The sequence below is a fragment of the Oculina patagonica genome, chromosome 1, assembly GCF_052425735.1.
Source record: "Oculina patagonica isolate OP01 chromosome 1, crgOcupat, whole genome shotgun sequence".
Lineage (NCBI taxonomy): Eukaryota > Metazoa > Cnidaria > Anthozoa > Scleractinia > Oculinidae > Oculina > Oculina patagonica.
The window spans coordinates 8,630,965-8,650,926 of record NC_135758.1 but is presented as its reverse complement, the minus strand read 5'-3'; the positions used below and the strand labels follow the sequence as shown (position 1 = coordinate 8,650,926).

The 19,962-nt window shown below is 37.5% G+C and overlaps 2 protein-coding genes across 5 annotated transcripts in view; both read right to left on the bottom strand.

Moving 5' to 3' along the window:
• Positions 1 to 19,962, bottom strand: part of LOC144654636 (tetratricopeptide repeat protein 28-like) — a 52,253-nt gene that overhangs the window by 18,171 nt on the left and 14,120 nt on the right. The window contains exon 1 of one of the 2 annotated variants that reach the window (XM_078514836.1): positions 10,288 to 10,389. The exons of the other annotated variant lie outside the window; for it this stretch is intronic. The gene's annotated coding sequence lies outside the window, so the exon portion shown is untranslated. Of the gene's footprint in view, positions 1 to 10,287; positions 10,390 to 19,962 lie in introns of those variants that run through there. 2 annotated transcript variants of the gene reach the window in all.
• Positions 12,345 to 19,856, bottom strand: LOC144654339 (uncharacterized). Of its 3 annotated transcripts, none has more exons than XM_078514470.1 (4): positions 19,835 to 19,856; positions 17,393 to 17,463; positions 13,210 to 16,119; positions 12,345 to 13,049 (listed from the first exon to the last, which is right to left on the bottom strand). In XM_078514470.1, exon 3 carries the CDS (start codon positions 16,106 to 16,108, stop codon positions 13,214 to 13,216), a length of 2,895 nt encoding a protein of 964 aa, XP_078370596.1. In that variant the 5' UTR covers positions 16,109 to 16,119; positions 17,393 to 17,463; positions 19,835 to 19,856; the 3' UTR covers positions 12,345 to 13,049; positions 13,210 to 13,213. The 3 variants fall into 3 exon arrangements, with proteins under 3 accessions (XP_078370596.1, XP_078370605.1, XP_078370587.1); XM_078514479.1 differs by having other exon boundaries at positions 13,210 to 16,116; positions 19,835 to 19,846; XM_078514461.1 differs by lacking the exons at positions 17,393 to 17,463; positions 19,835 to 19,856 and having other exon boundaries at positions 13,210 to 16,193.

Below are 19,962 nucleotides of genomic sequence, written 5' to 3'. Positions count from 1 at the left end.
AATAAATAGTATAGCAAAGTGTGATGTTAACAAGAATAAAAGTTAATAAGGATAAAGGCGCGAAACAGAAAAAAAGTGTAACTATTAAACTTAAAAAAGGAGACTAATTAGTATGAAACGGATAAATTAAGACGGTTTCCGCTGAACATTCGAGCAATAAAGGCAAAAATAAATATACCAAAAAAACTCAAAGCATGTTAACAGTTTGAATACACTTTGTCTTTGGCGATCGGTAGACTTAATTTCAGTAGAATGATTCATCCGATCTAAGATATTCCCAAAAAATGCCACGATCCTTGAACGAGGAATCTCAAGTTACACCAAGAGACTGTTCCTAGAGTCGTGGCACTCTACGGTGGATTCCAACGCGGTTAACGAAAGGAAACTCCTTCCGCGCGCTTACACTCCACTGTTAAGAAATTAAAGATTGGATGGCGTATTCAAACATGCCTAGCGCGTGCTAATATTTTAACGAACTCATTTTCAATACTCTGATGAAGGTGGACAGAGGCCACCGAGAATTTAGTGTTTAAATATCTTAGATCGGATGAATCATTCTACTGAAAGTTTGAATACAGTTAAGAAGAACTTATCTAAACTTTAGCCCTCAAGCTGTCTCTGCGAGAGATAAATGAATTTGAAGTTATCCGTATTTTAGTTAAAACGGACGTTTCGCATCAGTTCAAAACAAAAAAACATGCATTTTAAGCATTTTTACAAGGTTTGACATTAAGTTTCTCGAGAATGCTTTAGAATTTAACCGGGGGGTCACTTATATAAATGAATTACAGTGAGATGTTTCAAATAGTATACAAAACGTTACCGTTCTTTGAGTAGATTTTTGGTAAATAGTTTTTGCACTTATTGCTCGAACTTTCAGCGGAAACCGCCTTAAGATGTTTGACCTGGGAACTTAAGGACGGCTGTTCCCAAAGGATGTGCATGGCTTCCTTGAATTTTAATTGGAAGCTTGTGGACGCCGAGTCAAGAACCTCAAAAAATCCTCTGAACAAAGGGAGGGACAATTTTCAGAACCCCTCTTTAAGCACCTTAGGGGTTCTGAATATAAAAAAAATGAACTTTTAAAACATCGCGTGGTTTATTAAAGTGATATCCTTCTTCGTGCTACTACGAAGCCTTGGTAAAAAAAATAACAAGTTACCGACCTTGGCTGATCAGCACAGTTTCTTAACTCCACGGAAAGAAGATTTTCCTGTTACAAACTCACCACTAAAAAATAAAAAACCCAAGTTGGTTTTCTACACCCTTTATACTACTCATAAACAATACCCATCTACTTTCTTTTGAAATTTAAGATAATTAAGATCAATAGAAATCTTCTCGTTCCTTAAGATCATTAGAGAACTTTTGTTATTTTATCATCGCCAGAGATCTGTTGAATCAATAAAATAATTAAGATCTTCTGTGTCGCTAGGTTGTTTTAGAACGTAAGAAACTTTTGAAGCAGTATCAATACAAGTTACACGCAACTCCCGTAATTAACGTGACAAGCTTAGTTGTGCGCACGTCAAAAATCAATAGACTCAGAACTCTGCTAAAAGTACTTGTTACATCATTATTGAGCTCTTCGTTGTACCTCATCTTAAAATTACTTTAAATCCATTGCAGGAGAAAACTTGTGCTATAGATTACAAATCAAATTTTATAATCTATATATAGAACTCATCACTAACACCTTAAGTAACACTATATAATTCTTGTCATATTTTGTAGGCTTTCACGCACACGAATGGCGGCCAGCAAAGTTGACATCATTCTGCATTAAATAAGTGATAACGCGAATTTTACGAAAGTAGTAAGGGGGGTTACCCTGGTCCGCACTTAATATTCAAAATGGAGGCCGATCTCAACGAAAATATAATAATAGTAAAAAATGGGGTGGGGAAATGTAAAACGAAACGCGTAACGTAACGATGTGTAAGGTTAAAAAAAGCCGGATGCGGACAGGTGTAACAGGTTTGCGAAAACACCAAGTTGAATGCTAGAAAGGCCCCTTTACAAAAGAAACAATCAACACTCAAGAGAAAGAAAGGAAAGATCACAAAGAAGAAAAGCTTAGGCAGTCTTGCCAAGAACACCACCCTGGCAACCATATTCTCAAGAATTCCATTGGCTACATTGATAGAGATGGCTCACGAAAGATCAAGATGAGGCAAGCAGTAAACCAGTCTCGTCTGAGAAAAACAGACATTGTTATAACAAGATAGTTGCCTTGAGTTAAAAGCTAATTGATACTTCTTTTACGGCCTTGTAATAATGTTTTTTAGCTAATAATGTAATGTGTAAACAAACAAATATCCTGTCTGTTAAATAAACGCTGTGAAAATTTACTTGGTTGCTCTCAGCTTTTTCATCCATCCTTTCTCTTTTTTTGACATATTTTTTTCATTTTTCCAGTTTTTTTAAAGCAACAATGGTTCAATGTGTTTTGATTTTACTTTCTATAAGCGTTCTGGTTTGATTTTGTGCCAATTTCCGCTATTTTCCTCGGAAGAAAGGAAGAGAGGCCCTGAGAACGAGGTTGGTAAAATCCAAGATGGCGGCTCTAATGACGTCACATGACATCATATGACGTCACAGGCAACAGCCATTATGGCAACTTGTAGAGTGTTGATGGTTTCTGGTCACGACATCACAAGTCATACGGTTCAGTGTCTTTTACCTGTTCAAACCTATGGGGGGCTCTATCACGTTAAATGTCTTAAAACCTGCTATTCCTGTTCGTGTCCAGATTTTTTGTACCCTTACACATCTCCCTACATTTCCTCGTGTCATTAGGGGTTTTGTTTTACATTCCCCCACCCTTTTTTTATTATAATTTTATATTCGTTGTGATCGGCCACCATTTTGAATATTAAGTGCACGCCAAGGTAACCGTCCTTACTACTTACGAACTCCACTGTATTTACTGAATGATTACGAGATCAATATGCATCCACCACCCCCAACACTCCTCCCACCCCAATTCCCACCAAAAAATTACCTGAAAAGCTACAGTTGTGGTTTCAAAATGTTGAGTGATCGTTTGTGGGAATAGGGCAACCGGCAACAGCTGCCAAGAATTAATTCCCTGATCGAAAAAGAGATGTCTGAAACTGAAATTAGTCCAGGGAATCTCATCTAATCATAATTCAGCCATTCTTTTGATTGTTCTTTTGAAAAAATTTGAAAAACTTGTTTATCATAGGACTGTAAATGTATTTTCAAGATTGAACTTAACGAAGTACGCAATGGCTTTTAAACAAGTGACCAGCTTACGTCAAGAAACGTCGACATCAATAAGAGTCCACCAATTTGTTGAAATACGTTAATTGAAAAATTGTCTAAGATCTTTTAAATCTTTAAGATATCTTTTAGATAATAAAAATGATTTTAAGATTATTAGCCGTGATTTCATAAACGTTTAATATTTAGTCATTAAAGTTTCTTACCCAGTACTTTTTCCTTTTTTCTTTTTATATCTACCTAGGTGCAGCTTCAACGAAAAAACACGTATTTTTGGCAAATTTGCTTCTTAGATTGAAATCGTTTTATTCAAATTTTTTAACACCTCTTTGAGCGTATGTTCGCGCGCGTATTCACTTCCTTACCGAGCACCGTATTTACTCGAATAAGCGCCGCCCTCGAATAAGCGCCGCCGTCGAATAAGCGCCGTATTTGGAACCAAAAAGTTAATATGCGCCGCCCTCGAATAAGCGCCGCAGTCCCGATGCGGCGCTTACTCGAGAAATTCCGTATAACTAAAAATAGCACTACAAAGCAACTCTAAAACAGCCTTGGAAATTCCTTTTCATCAAAAAGCAATGTTTCGCAGTTCAAAGTTATTACGTTTACCGCTCGGCCATTATTTTTTTCTATCCAAAATTCTTACAATACGTAGTTCTGTTAACGTTGAACTTTGTCGGGACAGCAAACGCAACAACTCTCTTTCGTAAGAGAAGAATACTGACAATCAAAAGACCCTTCTTTTAGTTACTGTAGACGTTTCGTTTAGATAAGATTGTTTGTGGCGTCCAATTTTTAAATAAGCGCCGCCCTCGAATAAGCGCCGTTTCTGAGGCGCGAAAAATTTAATAAGCGCCGCGGCGCTTATTCGAGTAAATACGGTACGTTTTAATATTTAGTCATTAAAGTTTCTTAGCCTGTATTTTTCATTCCATTCCTTTCAGGTCTACCTAACTGCAGCTTGCTCCAAAAATCGCCTAATTTTGACAAATTTGCTACTTAGGTTGAAATCGTTTTATTCATACTTTTTGACTCCATTGGAAGCGTTTGTTCGCTCGCGTATTCAATTCCTTACCAAGTATATTTTAATATATAGTCATTAAAGATTCTTACCCTGTACTTTTCATTTCGTTCTTTTTAGGTCTAGCTATGTGCAGCTTGCCCGAATAAACACTTATTTTTGGCAAATCTGCTTCTTAGATTGAAATCGTTTTATTCATACTTTTTAACACCTCCGCGAGCGTATGTTCGCGCGCGTATTCACTTTCTTACCGAGTACATTTTAATATTTAGTCATTAAAGTTTCTTACAATGTACTTTTCATTTCGTTCTTTTTATGTCTACCTAGGTGCAGCTTGCCGGAAAAAACACCTATTTTTGGCAAATTTGCTTCTTAGATTGAAATCCTTTCATTCATTTTAACACCTCTGCGAGCGTACGTTCGCGCGCGTGTTCACTTCCTTACCGAGTACATTTAAATATTTAGTCATTAAAGTTTCTTAGCCAGTATTTTCGTTTCGTTCTTTTTAGGTCTACCTAGTTGCAGCTTGCTCAAAAAATCACCTATTTTTGGCAAATTCGCTACTTACCGTAGTTATTCGGTTATAAGGCACACTCGGTTATAAGGCGCACCCCAAACTTGGCAACATTGTTATGCTAAGTTTACAAACTGAAAATTCTCCAAAAACACTCGGTTATAAGACGCACCATGAGTTGGAGAGTTGAAAAGATGTAGTGATCAATTTAAGGACAGTTTTTTCTTACAAAATTTGAATGTTTGAATGTTGTTCATACTCCTTGGCACAATCTTCAAGTAAATAGCTAACATTTCCTGCTAAAAAAGACGTAAATCCACTTGAGCAAAACATCTTTCCATCGTTCATGCTTCGAACTTAGCTGCTTAGTAACCTCGCAGATGTGTAGTTACCAGTGACCACTGAGTTTGTAGCTTGGTTACCAAGTTCTCAAGCATGCTTCGTATCGCTACGAACTTTGTTTATCGAGTGTTTTTCAGAGATTCTCAAGCTTTTTTTTGGTGTTTTCCTTGTCTTCTAAAGTCATTTTCCACTTTCCACGCTTAGAAAGGTTTGTTTCAAATGAGTATGCTTGATTTTCTTTGTCTAATTTCAACAAAATGCTGGCATATACAGGTGTTATTAAAATTCGTTTTATATACGCGATAATAAACTTTGCGTTTAAATTAAACTTTATGTTTCTTATATCTTTAATACTGTAAAAGTCATTAACCAACATTAAGTGTTTTCATTTCTCTTGTTTTAACTGTAAGTTCCGGCAAAATGGCGGTCATAAGATTTTGTTGGGCGAAAATACTCGGCTATAAGACGCACCCCAATTTTGGCATGAACTTCCCACAGAAAAACAGATTTTTCTCGAAAAAACCGTGCGCCTTATAACCGAATAACTATGTTGAAATCGTCTTATTCATACTTTTTGACTCCTGTGAAAGCGTTTGTTCGCTCCCATATTCAGGGGCGTAGCCAGCCTATAGGCCTGTAGGTCCGGGCCTACAAATTTTTCAACCCACTCATATTTTCAAAATGTGTGATAGAAAAACTTTAGGCTAAAACTCTTTCAAGATAAATTGAGAGCAATTTGTAACGTACGTTAGCATCATATGTTTCACAACTACCCTTTCGCGATGAGATCAAGGCTCTTCTATGACTCTTCTAGCAGGTGCAATCTCAGGAGCCTTCTTGACTGGCAAGGTGGCAGACAAACACACAATGGTATGCGCCGTAAAAGACTAGAGTGTTATTTTTGAATGAGTTTAAACTGGCGCAATGCCTTCCTATGAAATGGTATAATTTAGCCGCTGTGAAATACACATAACATCAGCAGAAAGTGAAGGAGAAAGCTTTTTTGCAGTGATTTGAGTAAAAACCGGTTACCGGCAGTCTACCGGTAAGGGCCTCTTACTGCCGTCTGTTAAGATATCATTTATAAGATTTGCACCTAAAGAAGTTCAAAAAATCTGTTCTGTGGTCAATAAAAGTAATCATCAACCGCACTTTTTTGATACCCAAAAGGCTGGAAATTGCATTTCCGAGCTTCTGCAAACTATAGTCACCAGTGTTTCATCCATGGTGTTGTGAGCATCGTGGGCTATTTCACTAAACCTTATTACTGCATCAGTAATTGCTAGAGCCAAAAGTTGGAACTGCAAGTGCTTTGAGTGTGTGAAATTATCCGCCATTGCACTGTACTTTGCTCTCCGTTATTGTCCTTCAATCTTATACTAAAACTATTTCTTTCATCGAAATCTGTTCATAAATAGTCGAAGCAATCTCCCTGCGACCTCTTTCAACTACATAGTTCAAAATTACACGAAATTGTCAGTTCCAAAAAACCGAAATAAACACGTCTGCTCCAAACTTTTTTTCGACGCCTTGGCGAGACGAGGCGCTCGACATTTTGGTCCATTTTGTGACCGGCTGTGACGTCAAAGTCCGGCGATGATTCAGATACAAAAAATCCGTGAGTCTACTGCCCTCCCCCCCCCCCCCCCCCCCTCCCTCCTGATCAGAATGTATAATCCTCGTTCTAAAGACAGCAAAGGTAGTTTAAAGCGGCCAAACCGGCTTAGAATGAGGGTGTGCATGGGGTTAACTAATAGCTGAGAATTGGCCAAAATTTTAACTGTCAGCTGAAAAATGGCAATTTTTTTTTTTAACTGATAACTGAAAAACGTTCAGATATAACTATCAGCTGCTAGCGTTACTTTAGTTACGTGGCCACGCAGACTACGCTCCCGAGAGGCCTTATGGTCGCTTTTAATACGAGAAATTGAAACGGCGCGAAAAGTCGCGCCATTTGACGAGCCTTTAACAATATGGCTGCTTTGTGTAATGTTGTCAAATACTTTTAAAAAAAAACTTTGGTGAAGAAGGAACAATTCAAAGACATAAAAGTCGTCTAACAGTAAACTTCAAAGAACAACGAAAGAGTTCTCTTTTAAAAAACATCTGTGCGATTTTTGGTATAAAGGAGCATGTAGCCATGTACGGCTTTGGAACGTATGAACTAAAGCTCTATCGCTTGACGAAGAGCGGCGGTAAGACTGAAAACTATGCGATCATTATTTGAAAATTTAGGCTCCCAAAAATTAGCAACCAATAGGCAAAGTTTGGATAAGAATCTATTGCCAGTTCTATTCCGATGGAATGAGCTCAAGCGAGCTGAATGAATTATGCTGTAGAGGATAATACATGGTTGCGCGGAGACATGAAATTTAACTTCCAGTGTTCAACCCGATATCTCACGAGTGAGCGCAGTGAACGAGTGAGATATTTATTTTAACATGAGAAGAGAAATTTTATATCTCCAAGCAACCATGTAATTTTGTTTATTTTATAAACCTACTAATAACGAGGCTTTTGACGATTTTCCTAAGATTTCCGCAGATTTTCAAAATGTTGTCCAGTGGTCATGCGAATGTTTCCGAACATTTTCTGAATTTTTCCGAAGATTTCCGAAGATTGCCGAGGACGATCCGAAGATGTTTCGACTTAATATTGATAAACTTTGGCTCATTCAGCATTGCAACATGGCAAACTCGTCAGCAAACGTGACGAAATCGATATCTTCACATGTGAAAAATATGATATCTCTTACATTTGAAGATATGATTTTCTCACCGAGAGAAATCCTGATAATTCACTCTAGTTTATATAATAAAATAAAATATCAACCGACTTCTCTACTTAGTAGCGCTTTGAGATGTTTGAGATCCTAAGAGATATTTTAGGTATTAAGATCGTTCGATATCTTTTAAATCAACAAGAGGCTGTTCTTCTAGGAAGCTACTACTTTCGATTTATTTCAAAAGTTCTCCACAAAAAAAGACTGATATATAAAGAAAGAAGAAAACAGACCTTTTTGGTTTTTAAATACTACTTATTAACCGAGAGTGAGGTCATTACAGGGGAATCTCAGACCGAGGCCTTGATGTATTGACCGAGCGACAGCGAGGTCAATACATCAAGGCCGAGGTCTGAGATTCCCCTGTAATGACCGAACGAACGAGGTTAATAAGTTATTTATTATATGGCGTTTAAGCACTATTCAAAAAAGAGTATAATCAAGGCAAAAAACACTGGAGGTAAAACTCGCTCTCTTGTGGCTCTCTTCGTCGCTCATACTAAAGAAGTATCGGTATGCTTATATTTTTCTTTCAGTTATTGAAAAGATAGTTATATTTTGTCGGCATTTTTTGTTGTTTTTGCCCCCTTGCTAGTAGCTTTTACTCACAACTCAAAAAACCGTCGAGCCGAGAAAAATTTTCATAATGCCCGGTCATTACAAGAAAATAATGCCCGCTCAGCAGCCAATCAGAGCGCGCGTACTATGGTAGCCATATAATAATATTGGTTATACTCCAGATTTTACGGTGAATATCACAGATAACCGAAACCTTCGAAACGCCCTTCGACGAAGCCGAAATAAGCACTATTTAGGATGCCTATTACCGGGCGTATATTTAACAGACGAATATAAGAATAACATCAGTAATACACATTTAGGTTATAATTACGATCATTCGATATCTTTTAATTAGATTCGGACCTTCTCTTTTACAAGCATGAGGCATAATCTTTGAACCAGTATCGGTTGGTATGAATGAAATGAAATTATTTCTGGGAAATCCAAATTGGCTTTCTTCTATTCTATATTCAATAACTGCATGAACATATTGGTTGTCTTGGAATACCCAACAACATCTCCACTTTGATTGGTTTGAACAAGTTATACAAGTCTTCAACCAATAGAAATGCATCGGTCATCACTCCTTGTCTCTTGTTTAATGTCAAGGCGAGACTATGTAGCAACGGATCAATGACCTTTCGCTCTTTTCAAAACAACTTTGACTTTCGTGATCATGGCCCTGAATGCTTTACAATTATTTCAATCGTCTTTCACGAGGCCTAGATTTAATAGATGCGGCCTTTGTGAGGCCAAGTCCATACACAACCTTGGTCAACCTTAGTCGCGGCGAGCAATTCCGTTCTATCCGTTCTGAAGACATTAGTACAGTATGTATTCAATAAAATACGATAACTACACAGCGTGGATGTCTGCTCTCGGACGATGTAATGAATTTGTTTGGCGTTTGCAATAGATTGCCAGCGGACATAATTTTGCCGTGAATGTGTTTATTTTGATGACAACGCTTTCCGCTCTCCCATGGGCTCGGTATAGACAAAATTCACACTAGGCTACCTCTCCCTCTAATCATTTTATTGTCATCTCCCAGATTTGGGAGACACGTGACCACCCTATGCCAGGGTCTCTCTTCTCTAGCTCTTGGGGACGGGGACAGGGAAACCCTGGGAACAAGGTTGCTTTTCATTTCGTTCTTTTTTGGTCTACCTAGGTGCAGCTTGCTCGGAAAATCACCTATTTTGGCAAATTTGCTACTTAGGTTAAAAACGTTTTATTCATAGTTTTTGACTCCTTTGGAAGCGTTTGTTTGCTCGCATATTCAATTCCTAATTACCAAGTATATTTTATTATTTAGTCATAAAAGTTTCTTACCCTGTACTTTTCATTTCGTTCTTTTTAGGTCTACCTAGGTGCAGCTTGCCCGAAAAAAAAACTCCCATTTGTTAGTTCAGGTAGTCAAACGACATATTCCTCGTTTTTCAAGATATCAAATCATTTTATTTGAGATGCCTAATATCTGTGTTTCAGCTCATACACAGTTTCTCAAAGGCAAATATACCACATCTTTTGCTGGAGAAATTTATTGTCCAGATAAACAAATTCTCGTCAATTACTTTGATCAAAGATCGATGTAGCTTTACAGAACTGAACTTACCGTGCTTAAAGAAGTCAAACCGAAAGAAAGTCCAAATGAATATGCGACATCAACTTGAATCATTGCTTTAAAATAACAAGGATGCATTCAATTATTGGATTTTGTAATCACGGGGTTACCTTTTGAATTAAACTCGAACAGTGTTCTCAATACACTTAAAAGAGCAACATAGTATTAAAATAGGAAGTCAAAAGACATCATCTTACCTTTCTACAACAGAAGTATCTATACCTTTGCAATTCCGTTGAGTCTATGGTCTCTCTTACCACTGTGTTTTGTGTAATGCACAAAATTCTGTCGAGTTTAAGTACACAATTACCAGAATGCTATTTTGACATTTTACCATATTTGTTATTAGAAGTCTTAAACCAATGTTTCACTTTTCCCTGTGTTTCAGTTTTCATAATAATCCATGTCACGGAACAAACTAATCTGAGTGTATTTTGTAAAATACTGTACCTAGAACTCAACATCTTATGAATTTAAGAATTGCCGTTTTGATTTGTAGACAGGAAAATGGCCACAAAAACAAAAGTTGCCCTCAGTATCGAGTTTATTACTACAAGAAAAGTATTTTACCTCGCGGCACATGGACAAAAGCCCTTTATTTACAACGAAAACAAAACGCGGAACACAAGGTTGTGCTTACTACGTAATTACCCGATTCTACTTCCCTCAAAAAAGTAAAAACATGACTGTAACAGTGTTCTGAAACTATTGCCAGTGAATTACGGCGAGGGACCACTATTTATGTTTGCTTTTTATTTAAGCTTTTTTCAGATGTTTTTTGTCTTTATATCGCTAAGCAACCAACAAATTTATCTTAGGCATATTACGATATAAGAATCAAGCCCATGGTTAACTCCGTTAAAATTTCAAATTAATTCGTTCTCAATTATATATGCAAACATAATTTGCGTCATGTCGGGGTCTGATATGGTAGGTTATGTTCCAAATCTATTAGCCCAAAGTGACAGCGCCGTTTACCAGAACAACAAATAGCATGAAACGTTCATCAAATACTTGTTTGGTACGCCGTTTTCACTCGCCATTTAAAAAAAATCTTCAAGAAAGCTCCTTGACGATGTATTGCCATTCACGTAATTTTTTCGCTTTCGAGTGAGACGAAGTCTTGATCACTAAGTACACCTCATAAACAAATAAACAGATTCATTTACATGTAAGTATATTCATCAGCTACTTTGGAGCAAGACTTGAGATAAATATACTGCACTTGAACTAAAAATTGTAATGATTTTAATTTAAATCTACATAGGCATCAGGGATCTTCCCTTTAAGACAAAAATGACGCAAGCAATACATTGTACCTTTCGATTTCGACCGAAATGGTTTGTCAGTAAAACCGTCAAATTATTGCAGTGACGACATTGAACTGACTTCAGAAAATGGAATCATTATCTATATTATAATGAGTTGCTCTCAACCAAAGTGGGACAACGTAAACTTTTTTTTTTGCTATTAGTTATGTTGCTACAGTAATTGTGGAGCTATTTTTAGAATTATTGGAAAGTCTGTTGCTTTTCTTCCTGTTCATGACATTTTCTTGCCACCACTGCAAAGACCTCATCTTCTTTCGAATAATCGTTCAGTGACAGAATTGGATGCAGCGAGAAAGACGGAGGAGGGGAGCCCGGAACACAATGCAAAACGTTTATAAGGGCATCCACAAAATCATTTAGGTGAGATACCTGTTCAGAAGGCTAACAACTTCCAAAAATATTAAATTAAACAGTAACGAAGAACGGACGTTTTCTTAAGCAAAGTTCCACCGATATAGGAAATATAAAGTCTCTTCCTTTCAAACAGATAAAAATGCCGTTTTGGTTACGAGACAAGAAAGCTACCTCTTTTCTTGAAGGCAACAGCCGGCCCGAAATTTAGGAAAACAAGATTTCGTTTCCTAAAAATTCCTGCCACTTTGATTTTCAACAAGAACCTAAACAGATCCAAATGTGTTGGGTTGTTAGTTGCGTAAAAACGTCTTTAAAAGTTAGATCTAAACGATGTCAGTTCGGTAAAAGAAAAATGGCATTCCAGATCTACTGCGAAAATGTTTCTCGCTTGGTGTCCCTGATATTTAAATAAAACAAGTAGGGCTTATCAGAAGGGGAAACATAAGAGCATTCTGAGGTATTTGCAATACATGATCACAGGATTGATGCATTACTTTCTATTTCATTGGATATTACCTATTATATTTGTATATATGATCACTGGATTGATTACATTGCTCTCCATTTTATTGGGTATTATCAAATGTAATTGTCATACAAATAATGATGAAACTAATGGTGATGTTCGACATCATATTTACATTGGAGAAAGGTTAAAGCTGACGATTCGTTGAAGACCATAAACGTTAATGCCATGCGTTTAAATTCAAGTGATCCCCCACAAATGAAAATAGTGACGATCATTTGATAACGAAACTCTTGTGCTTCGGCGGCAAAATACTTTGCAATATAAATTATTCTCCGTAATGAATAGCAAAAGCTGACGACAAAATGGATAGGTAAAAAGGTAAAAATTAAAATCAGTAACATCCAAGTAATGACAGGTTGATAGTGAACAATTATTCACCGAAGTAGAGGTGGCCAGTGGTGGATGTTTACCGAGCTGCGACATAATCATTATTCTTATGACTGGTATATCGCCAATTTCAAAGAACTGGCTTTATCGTGACATTTCTTGCACTGTACGAGATTACGCTGAGCAAACGACGAACTTATTAAATCTAAGCTAATTTTCTCAAGATGCCAATCCTTCATGCAACCTATTAATCAGTGCTTGCGAAGCTATCGACTATAATTTGCAATTCTGATTTGCTACGTTAAAAGTTCAAGGAAAACGATGATCAAGGGTCTGTTGTTTCAAGGGGCCCACATGACCCTCGCCATTATTTCACAATTTAGTGCTCCTCTGTGTCTCGTTCTTTCTTGACAAACACCTAAAAGACAAAAGTAGAACAACCAAGTAAATATCAGTTGAATGCGATGATATTCTTTAATAGCCAATGATACTGATTAAGTTCACTTCCAGGCCTAATTTTAAAATTATTAATACTATGAGACAATGCCAACGCGTTCACTTTTGTAAATCAAACCCACCGATTCATTTGCCAAAATTAAACGTCATGTTATCTCCAATCAGCATAAATGGAGCCCACTGTCTCACGTGATTGAAGCCGTTAGCTCTCATCCACTTCATGGCTTCATGAAGAGATTCACTGGCACTCTCCCCACGAACAAGGTGACTGTAGAAACTTCTCATCATTTGTTCTGTTGCACTGTCCTCCAAGGCCCACAGTGCCACCAGCACCGAGCGTGCACCGGATGCTAAAAAGGCTCGCGCGATTCCAACAACTCCCTCAACTTTTATCTCTCCTTTTCCACTGTGACAACAGCTGAGTACCACAAGTTTCGCACGCAGTTGAACTTGCGAAATGTCAGACATTGTCAATAAGTAGTCTTCTTCTTTTGGAATCCTGTTTATTGAGCGAAGAGGGGAAAGGGCGATTTCTCCTCTTTCAGCATCACCATGTGCGGCAAAATGTATCAGGCTCACTGAATTTATCCTCTCAAGTACCGCCTGCTTAGTTGCTTGCTCACCTAGTAAAGGCTGAACGCCCAGCAGTCGTCCAATCATGGCTGCTTCATTTCCGGCACAGGGTAATCTCGATATGTTCTTTTTCTTTCCTTTGTAACGCACCAAACCAACATCAGGATCTCCCACAATCAGGGCACCAGTCTGACTGTGATAGTCCGCTGGACTGTCCTGAATGAGCTTGAGAGTTGTCAAAGAAGGAACGATGCGGATCCTGAACGTCTCCGATAAAAATTTTCCACTCTTATCCGGTAAAGCAGTAAATGGAACTTTGTACAGTGAGCGATCAGGAACAATAATTATCTCGGGTTCTTCCAACAAGTAAGCCACAGGAGCGATGATCATTTTGTAACTCAAGAAAAGGCTAGGTTTGGAATTATGGCTTTCTTTTCCCTCCTCCTGCTCCTCCTCCTCCACTAATCGGAAAGGTGCAAGGCTACCGTACTGGAATACGTCAGACGTCGCTGTGATATTACTTAAAGATCGGTCTTCGCAACTCTTCTTTGTTAAAATACCAAATCGTCTGAAGCTTTCAGCGAAAAAGTCATCCAAATTTCCAACTTGTCCGTGGTGAAGAGTGTTATCATTTGTCTTTATTTCTCGGAAATGCGTGACACCGCTTCTTTTTAAAACCCACAAAAGTATTCTCTGATAAGAATAAGAGATGTATAGACAAACGCAGTTACTTTCCTTCTTCACGATGCTTTCAAGACCGACCCAAGATTGAGGATCAGGTGAGATTTGATTCTTTACAGAGTACTGAACTGACATTAAATCCGCCAAAGCTCTGGCCCGTCCGAGTTCTGAAACATAGAGAGCCTCATCAGGAATTCCAGCGTCGCAAAACAGCAAACTGAGCATCCTATAGGGAAAAAGATGCATTTCCGTAAAATTTATCTTAAATTGGTCGTTGTCGCCAAGATATTGTCGCAATTTCTCGAATTTTTGGATACTTGATAGGAGATATGGAAACGCCTCCGAAATGTTTTGCTGGACAATTTTAATCCGCGCAAGCCTGCAAAGGGATACCGACTGTTTATGAACGTCTCCGATCTCTTGACTTACTGCAAGTGCTTTCTTAAGGTAATCTTCAGCCATGATATATTCACCAAGGGAAAGAAACACATTTCCGAGGTTTCCGTAAGCTGCTGCTTCTGCATCCCTGTTACCGATTTCTTTTATGATCACAAGTGCTTTCTCTTGATATTCTTTAGCCTTGAAAAAATCACCAATAGCGAAAAACACATTTCCAAGGCTGCCATAAGCTGCTGCTTCTCTTTTTCGACCACCAGTTTCCTTTGTTATCGCAAGGGCTTTTTGAAGATAATCGTTAGCCTCCCCATATTTACGAAGGATGAAAAACACATTTCCTAAGTTAACGTAATCTGTTGCTTCTCCATTTCTGTCTCCGGTTTCTTGTTTGATGGCAAGTGCATTCTCGATAAACACTTTAGCCTTGACATATTCACCAAGATGCATAAAACACGCTCCCAGATTTCCGTAAGATGTCGTTTCACGATTCCTGTCACCAATTTCTTGACTGATTGCAAGTGCTTTCTCGTGATAATCTACAGCTTTGACATATTCACCAAGGGAGCGAAAGACAATTCCTAATTTACAGTAATCAGCTGCTTCTCCAGTTCTGTCGCCAATTTCTTTTCTGATCGCAATGGCTTTCTTCAGGTATTCTTCACTCTTAAGATATTCACCAAGAAATAAGTAGATATTTCCTAGTTCTCCGTAAGATGTTGCTTCTCCTTTTTTATCACCAAGATATTTTTTCATCGCAAGTGCTTTCTCCATGTAATCTTTGGCCTTGCTATATTCACCAAGAGAATGGAACGTCTTTCCCAGGTTTTCGTAGCATGAAGCCTCTCCAATTCTGTCACCAATTTCTTTTTTGATTGTAAGTGCTTTCCCAAGATTATCTTCAGCCTTGACATTCTCACCAACAGATAGAAACACAGTTCCTAGCGTTCCGTAACATGACGCTTCTCCATCACGTTCACCTATTTCTGTAAAGATTTTCAGTGCTGTCGCGCCGACCTTTGCTGCTTCGAAGTGATTACTTTGACGATGATACAATTTAGCCAGTTGTAAGCGTAGTTTACCTTCTAAACCTTTTTCGCCACTTTTGTTGTAGATCACAAGAAGTTCTCTGCCGTATTTAATTGCATTTGTGTAATCACTGATTAGACAGTACGCCCTAAACGTTACCACATATATGATATTATAGTATGCTTGTATTACTTCTCGTTCTTTTATGATAGCTTTGTTGCCGAGGATGTACAGGCAGTCCTTGCACAAATCGATTGCCTTGAGAGCACGACTGGTGTTGAGAAGAAAGATGGCGACGATGAGGCCAGTAGAGATGGCTCGCCTAACCTCACCACTCTTGTTCATGTCAAGTACTTCTGTCGACATAAGATGAAATTAAAAACAAATGAAACAAAACTTTAAAAGGTTCTTTCAATGTCCTAGCTTTATAATCGACTTATAGGAAAATATAAAAAGTTTAGTTTGCACATATTGTAGCATCTTTGCCGGTATCCACTGAAGCAGTGACTATAAATGATCATGCCCTTGTTGGTCAATTCTATGTACTCTGCTCGGCCAATATCTTCTGATCATTAGAGAATGAAACAAAGGCTCTTTTTAAAGGTGGTTTCAAAGTGGTAACGATCAATCGTGTTTCTTGCGCCTGGCTGCGCACTATGGGAGTTTTGATCTAAAGTCCAACTTTTCCATGCAACCGCTTCAACTCTCCAGTTAACTCAATATAACGTTTGCAAAAGCAAGGACTAAAATTTATAAGATAAGATCGAAAAATTTTGGAGTGCTTGAACTTTGACATTTCTTGTTTGTAGTTTTGGGTATTTCAACGATTGATCAGAACAGCACTGTTTGAAACGATGTTATGTTTTTATAGCTTCTTTGGGCTTGGGCAGTAAAATAACATGTATCCCGGATGAATGCGCATGTGTGCCCATTGCTTGTTCTGAACTATGGCGAACTTACGAGTGGAATTAAACCATTGTGTTATTTAGTCATCGTTTGGCCTCATTTACTACTGACTAGTAAACTCCCGTCCATGTTACACTGCTTATCTCAAGCAGAAATGAGAAATGCAAGCAGAAATGCAACGAGTGCCTTAATTTCTACCTGTACTGTCACAATTTATTCCAATGTGAACGGCAATCAACAACTGGAGAGTATATTTCAAAGGCAAATGAGTCAATTCTGCCTCCTAAAAGTTTCGATGTTGTTTTGGGCCCTGCGACTGTTGAGAATTAAAAACGCCGGATCAGTGGCTCTTATCCAGCGCAGTGCCCGTCTATATCTACACGATTTTCTAAAAGCCATTACTATAACTGTTACTAGCTGACTTGCTGTAATTTAGTAGTGGTTAAGCAGGCATTTGGTATTCATCTCGCGCATATTTTAAAAGTACTTCTTTCTGCCCAATTAACAAATTAAAATTTGTTAATTGGGCAGAACAACGCGGAGCGTACGTGATACGGATGTGCCTTCAGCTGAAAGTGAAATGTTTACAAAATAAAATCAAATTGCCGCGTTATTATACGAAGTCTAGTGGCCCTAAAAATCTTCAGGCAACGTATCTCAACATAGATACGTTTTTTGATCTATTCACTCTCTTATAAACACTTTTTCAAAAATTGTTCTCACCACTTGTCAATCGATTTGTGGAAATAATGGCAACAGTAATTAACAGCGTTGGCTTACAGAAGGTTCGTCGTCTGCAAGATAACAGAAAAACCAAAACAAGGTTTACTCCTGGGTTTAGCTTACATACAAACCTCTAACAAAATACCTTTAAACCCCCATAAAACGGAAACAGTACCCAACAGTTAAAATACACGAGAAGTCCAACTTCTTTTATTGTCTTAGTTGCTAAAGCGGAATGCTAACATCAAATAGGTCAACACCAATGTACAAAAAATACATGCTACATACTTTTCAATTTGAACTGGCATTTTGGAACGCATGTACATGTAAATCTTTACCCCATTTTTCAACTCAATAAACAAAGGTCGTTTAACTTGACCATACTTACGTTTTAGACTTAATTCTCCAAGTATAACGCTCCTTTCACACGTGAACGTTGTCGTAAACATTTCTAAACGCTCTCGTCAATAACCTTGGAACAAAATTGGAGTAAACCATACAGAACCTACCTTGGTATTAAAAGTTCACATTAGTCTGCGTCAGCAAATTAAATTTCTCTTCCAAATTACAAGTGCGCATTCAAATATTAGATTCTTTAACGCCGGTGCTAGTTTAAGGCAAATCTCTTCAGTACACAAACAATTAAATAAATAAAGTTATAACAAAGTCAAAAGAAGTTATCTTACTTTTATAGCACAGACGTGGCTATTATTGTACAATTGCCTTCAACCTATAAGTACGCCTCCATCGAGTTGGTGTGATTCAGTAGAGTTTTTGCAGAAAATTGTCAGGATGCAATATTTTCGCCTCCATCATGATTATTTTTTAATTATTACAACAAGACTTAAATTTTACTTTTTTCCTGTCTTTCATTTTGCGTGATAATTCGTGTCACGGAACAATTAATCGCGATGACATATTTTATTACGTTATTATCCGATTCTTTTACCCTGAAAAATCCGAAGACGAAAATCTTTAGAAAGGAAAAGCACGACTTTTACATAATTGAAAGATACAGTTTACGTTACAACCTACAGTGTAAGAAATGTATAAATAAATTTAAAAAAAAAATCAGTGACGACGAGGGACTACCCAGTCATATTTTATTACTGTACAAGTAAGATTATTTTGTATGTAATGTAATGTAATGTAATGTAAATGTTGCTTATAGTGGTATGAATAAGCACTTTGTTCTTTAGACCGTGTTTGAGATTCTGCTGGCCGTGTTGCCAAAACACAAAATGTTGAAAATCAATTGTCTTGAAAAACGTGCTTTCTCAAAGCGCTCATGTGGTTCTAAGTATTTACTTTGCCGCTGATATAATTTAGCCAATTTTGTACCACCACTTTTGTGACACACATAAATAAGATTACTGCCGTATTGTATCGCGCTTGTGCAATCATTGGTTAAACAGTACGCCTCAAACATTTTTAAATATATCATGTTGTAACATATTTTGATCACTTCTTCTTTCATTAAGCAAATCGTATATTTTTTTTAAAAAAACAATAGAAAAAACTGGCGATTTTTAGCAAGACCTACTTGTAATTATGATGTTTACATGGCAACGTTAAAAATCATAGACACATAGTTGACTTATCAAAATTTCCGCAAGGGATCAATGAACAGCTGCTGAGAGTTTCAGCGTTATTGAGTAAATCCTCTTTTCAAAATTTTGCAAAATATATAGTTGGCACGACCTACAACAATAATATTTTTGTCCAAAATGGCACAATCTCCTCCGTGGGCGCAGCATACATTTAGCGTTCATCTCCAGCACAAAAAATTATAAAATTACTTCTTTGGGTATTGGTAAAAAACGTCAGTATGATCACAGTACACTGTTTTGCGATTTAATTATCCGATTCTTCTGCATTCAGAAAGTGAAATCCTTCAAGATGAACTGGAACTATCTCGCTGTTTTAGTTATTTGGCCACGAAAAAATTCATTCAAAAGTTCAGATTACATCATAGTTTTACTCACCGCTAGGTTATCAATGTTTGCAAGGAGTTCAACAGTTACTTACAGCGTTGAAGGTTCACTCTAGGAGGTTTTTCTGCATGATAACCGAAAAATTTGGATATCGATAGATTTGCCCCTAGGTTCTTTAGCTCCCACTTTGACCTCCAACACAGTGCGTCAAAGCAATAAAACTGTATTGAAATAGTCCTAAACCAACTCTGTAAATCCTTTTACAGGTTGAATTTACCGTTAATATATACACGTACACGTACTCAATCGCGAATCCCTTTTCGTAAAAATTAAGTCCAAATAAATATGCGACATTAACTCAAATCTTCCGAGTTTAAAATAACAAATATGGATTCCGGTGTTAGGTTTTGTAATCACAGGGTCTCTTTTGATTACAACTCGAATGTTTTCAAAACACAATAAAAGTAACAAAATGATTAAAATAGGAAATCAAAAGAAATTATCTTACTTTTCTAGAACAGCAGTATCTATGCTAGTACAATTCCCTTGAGCCTATAGTCACTCCTTCCATGGTTTGTGAAATTCAGTCGAGTTTAAGTACACAACTGGCAGAATACTGCATTGGCATTTTACCAT

What these genes read in the sequence shown, in the direction of transcription:
- LOC144654339 (XM_078514461.1), bottom strand. Translation starts at nt 16,129, where the DNA reads ATGTCGACAGAAGTACTTGACATGAACAAGAGTGGTGAGGTTAGGCGA.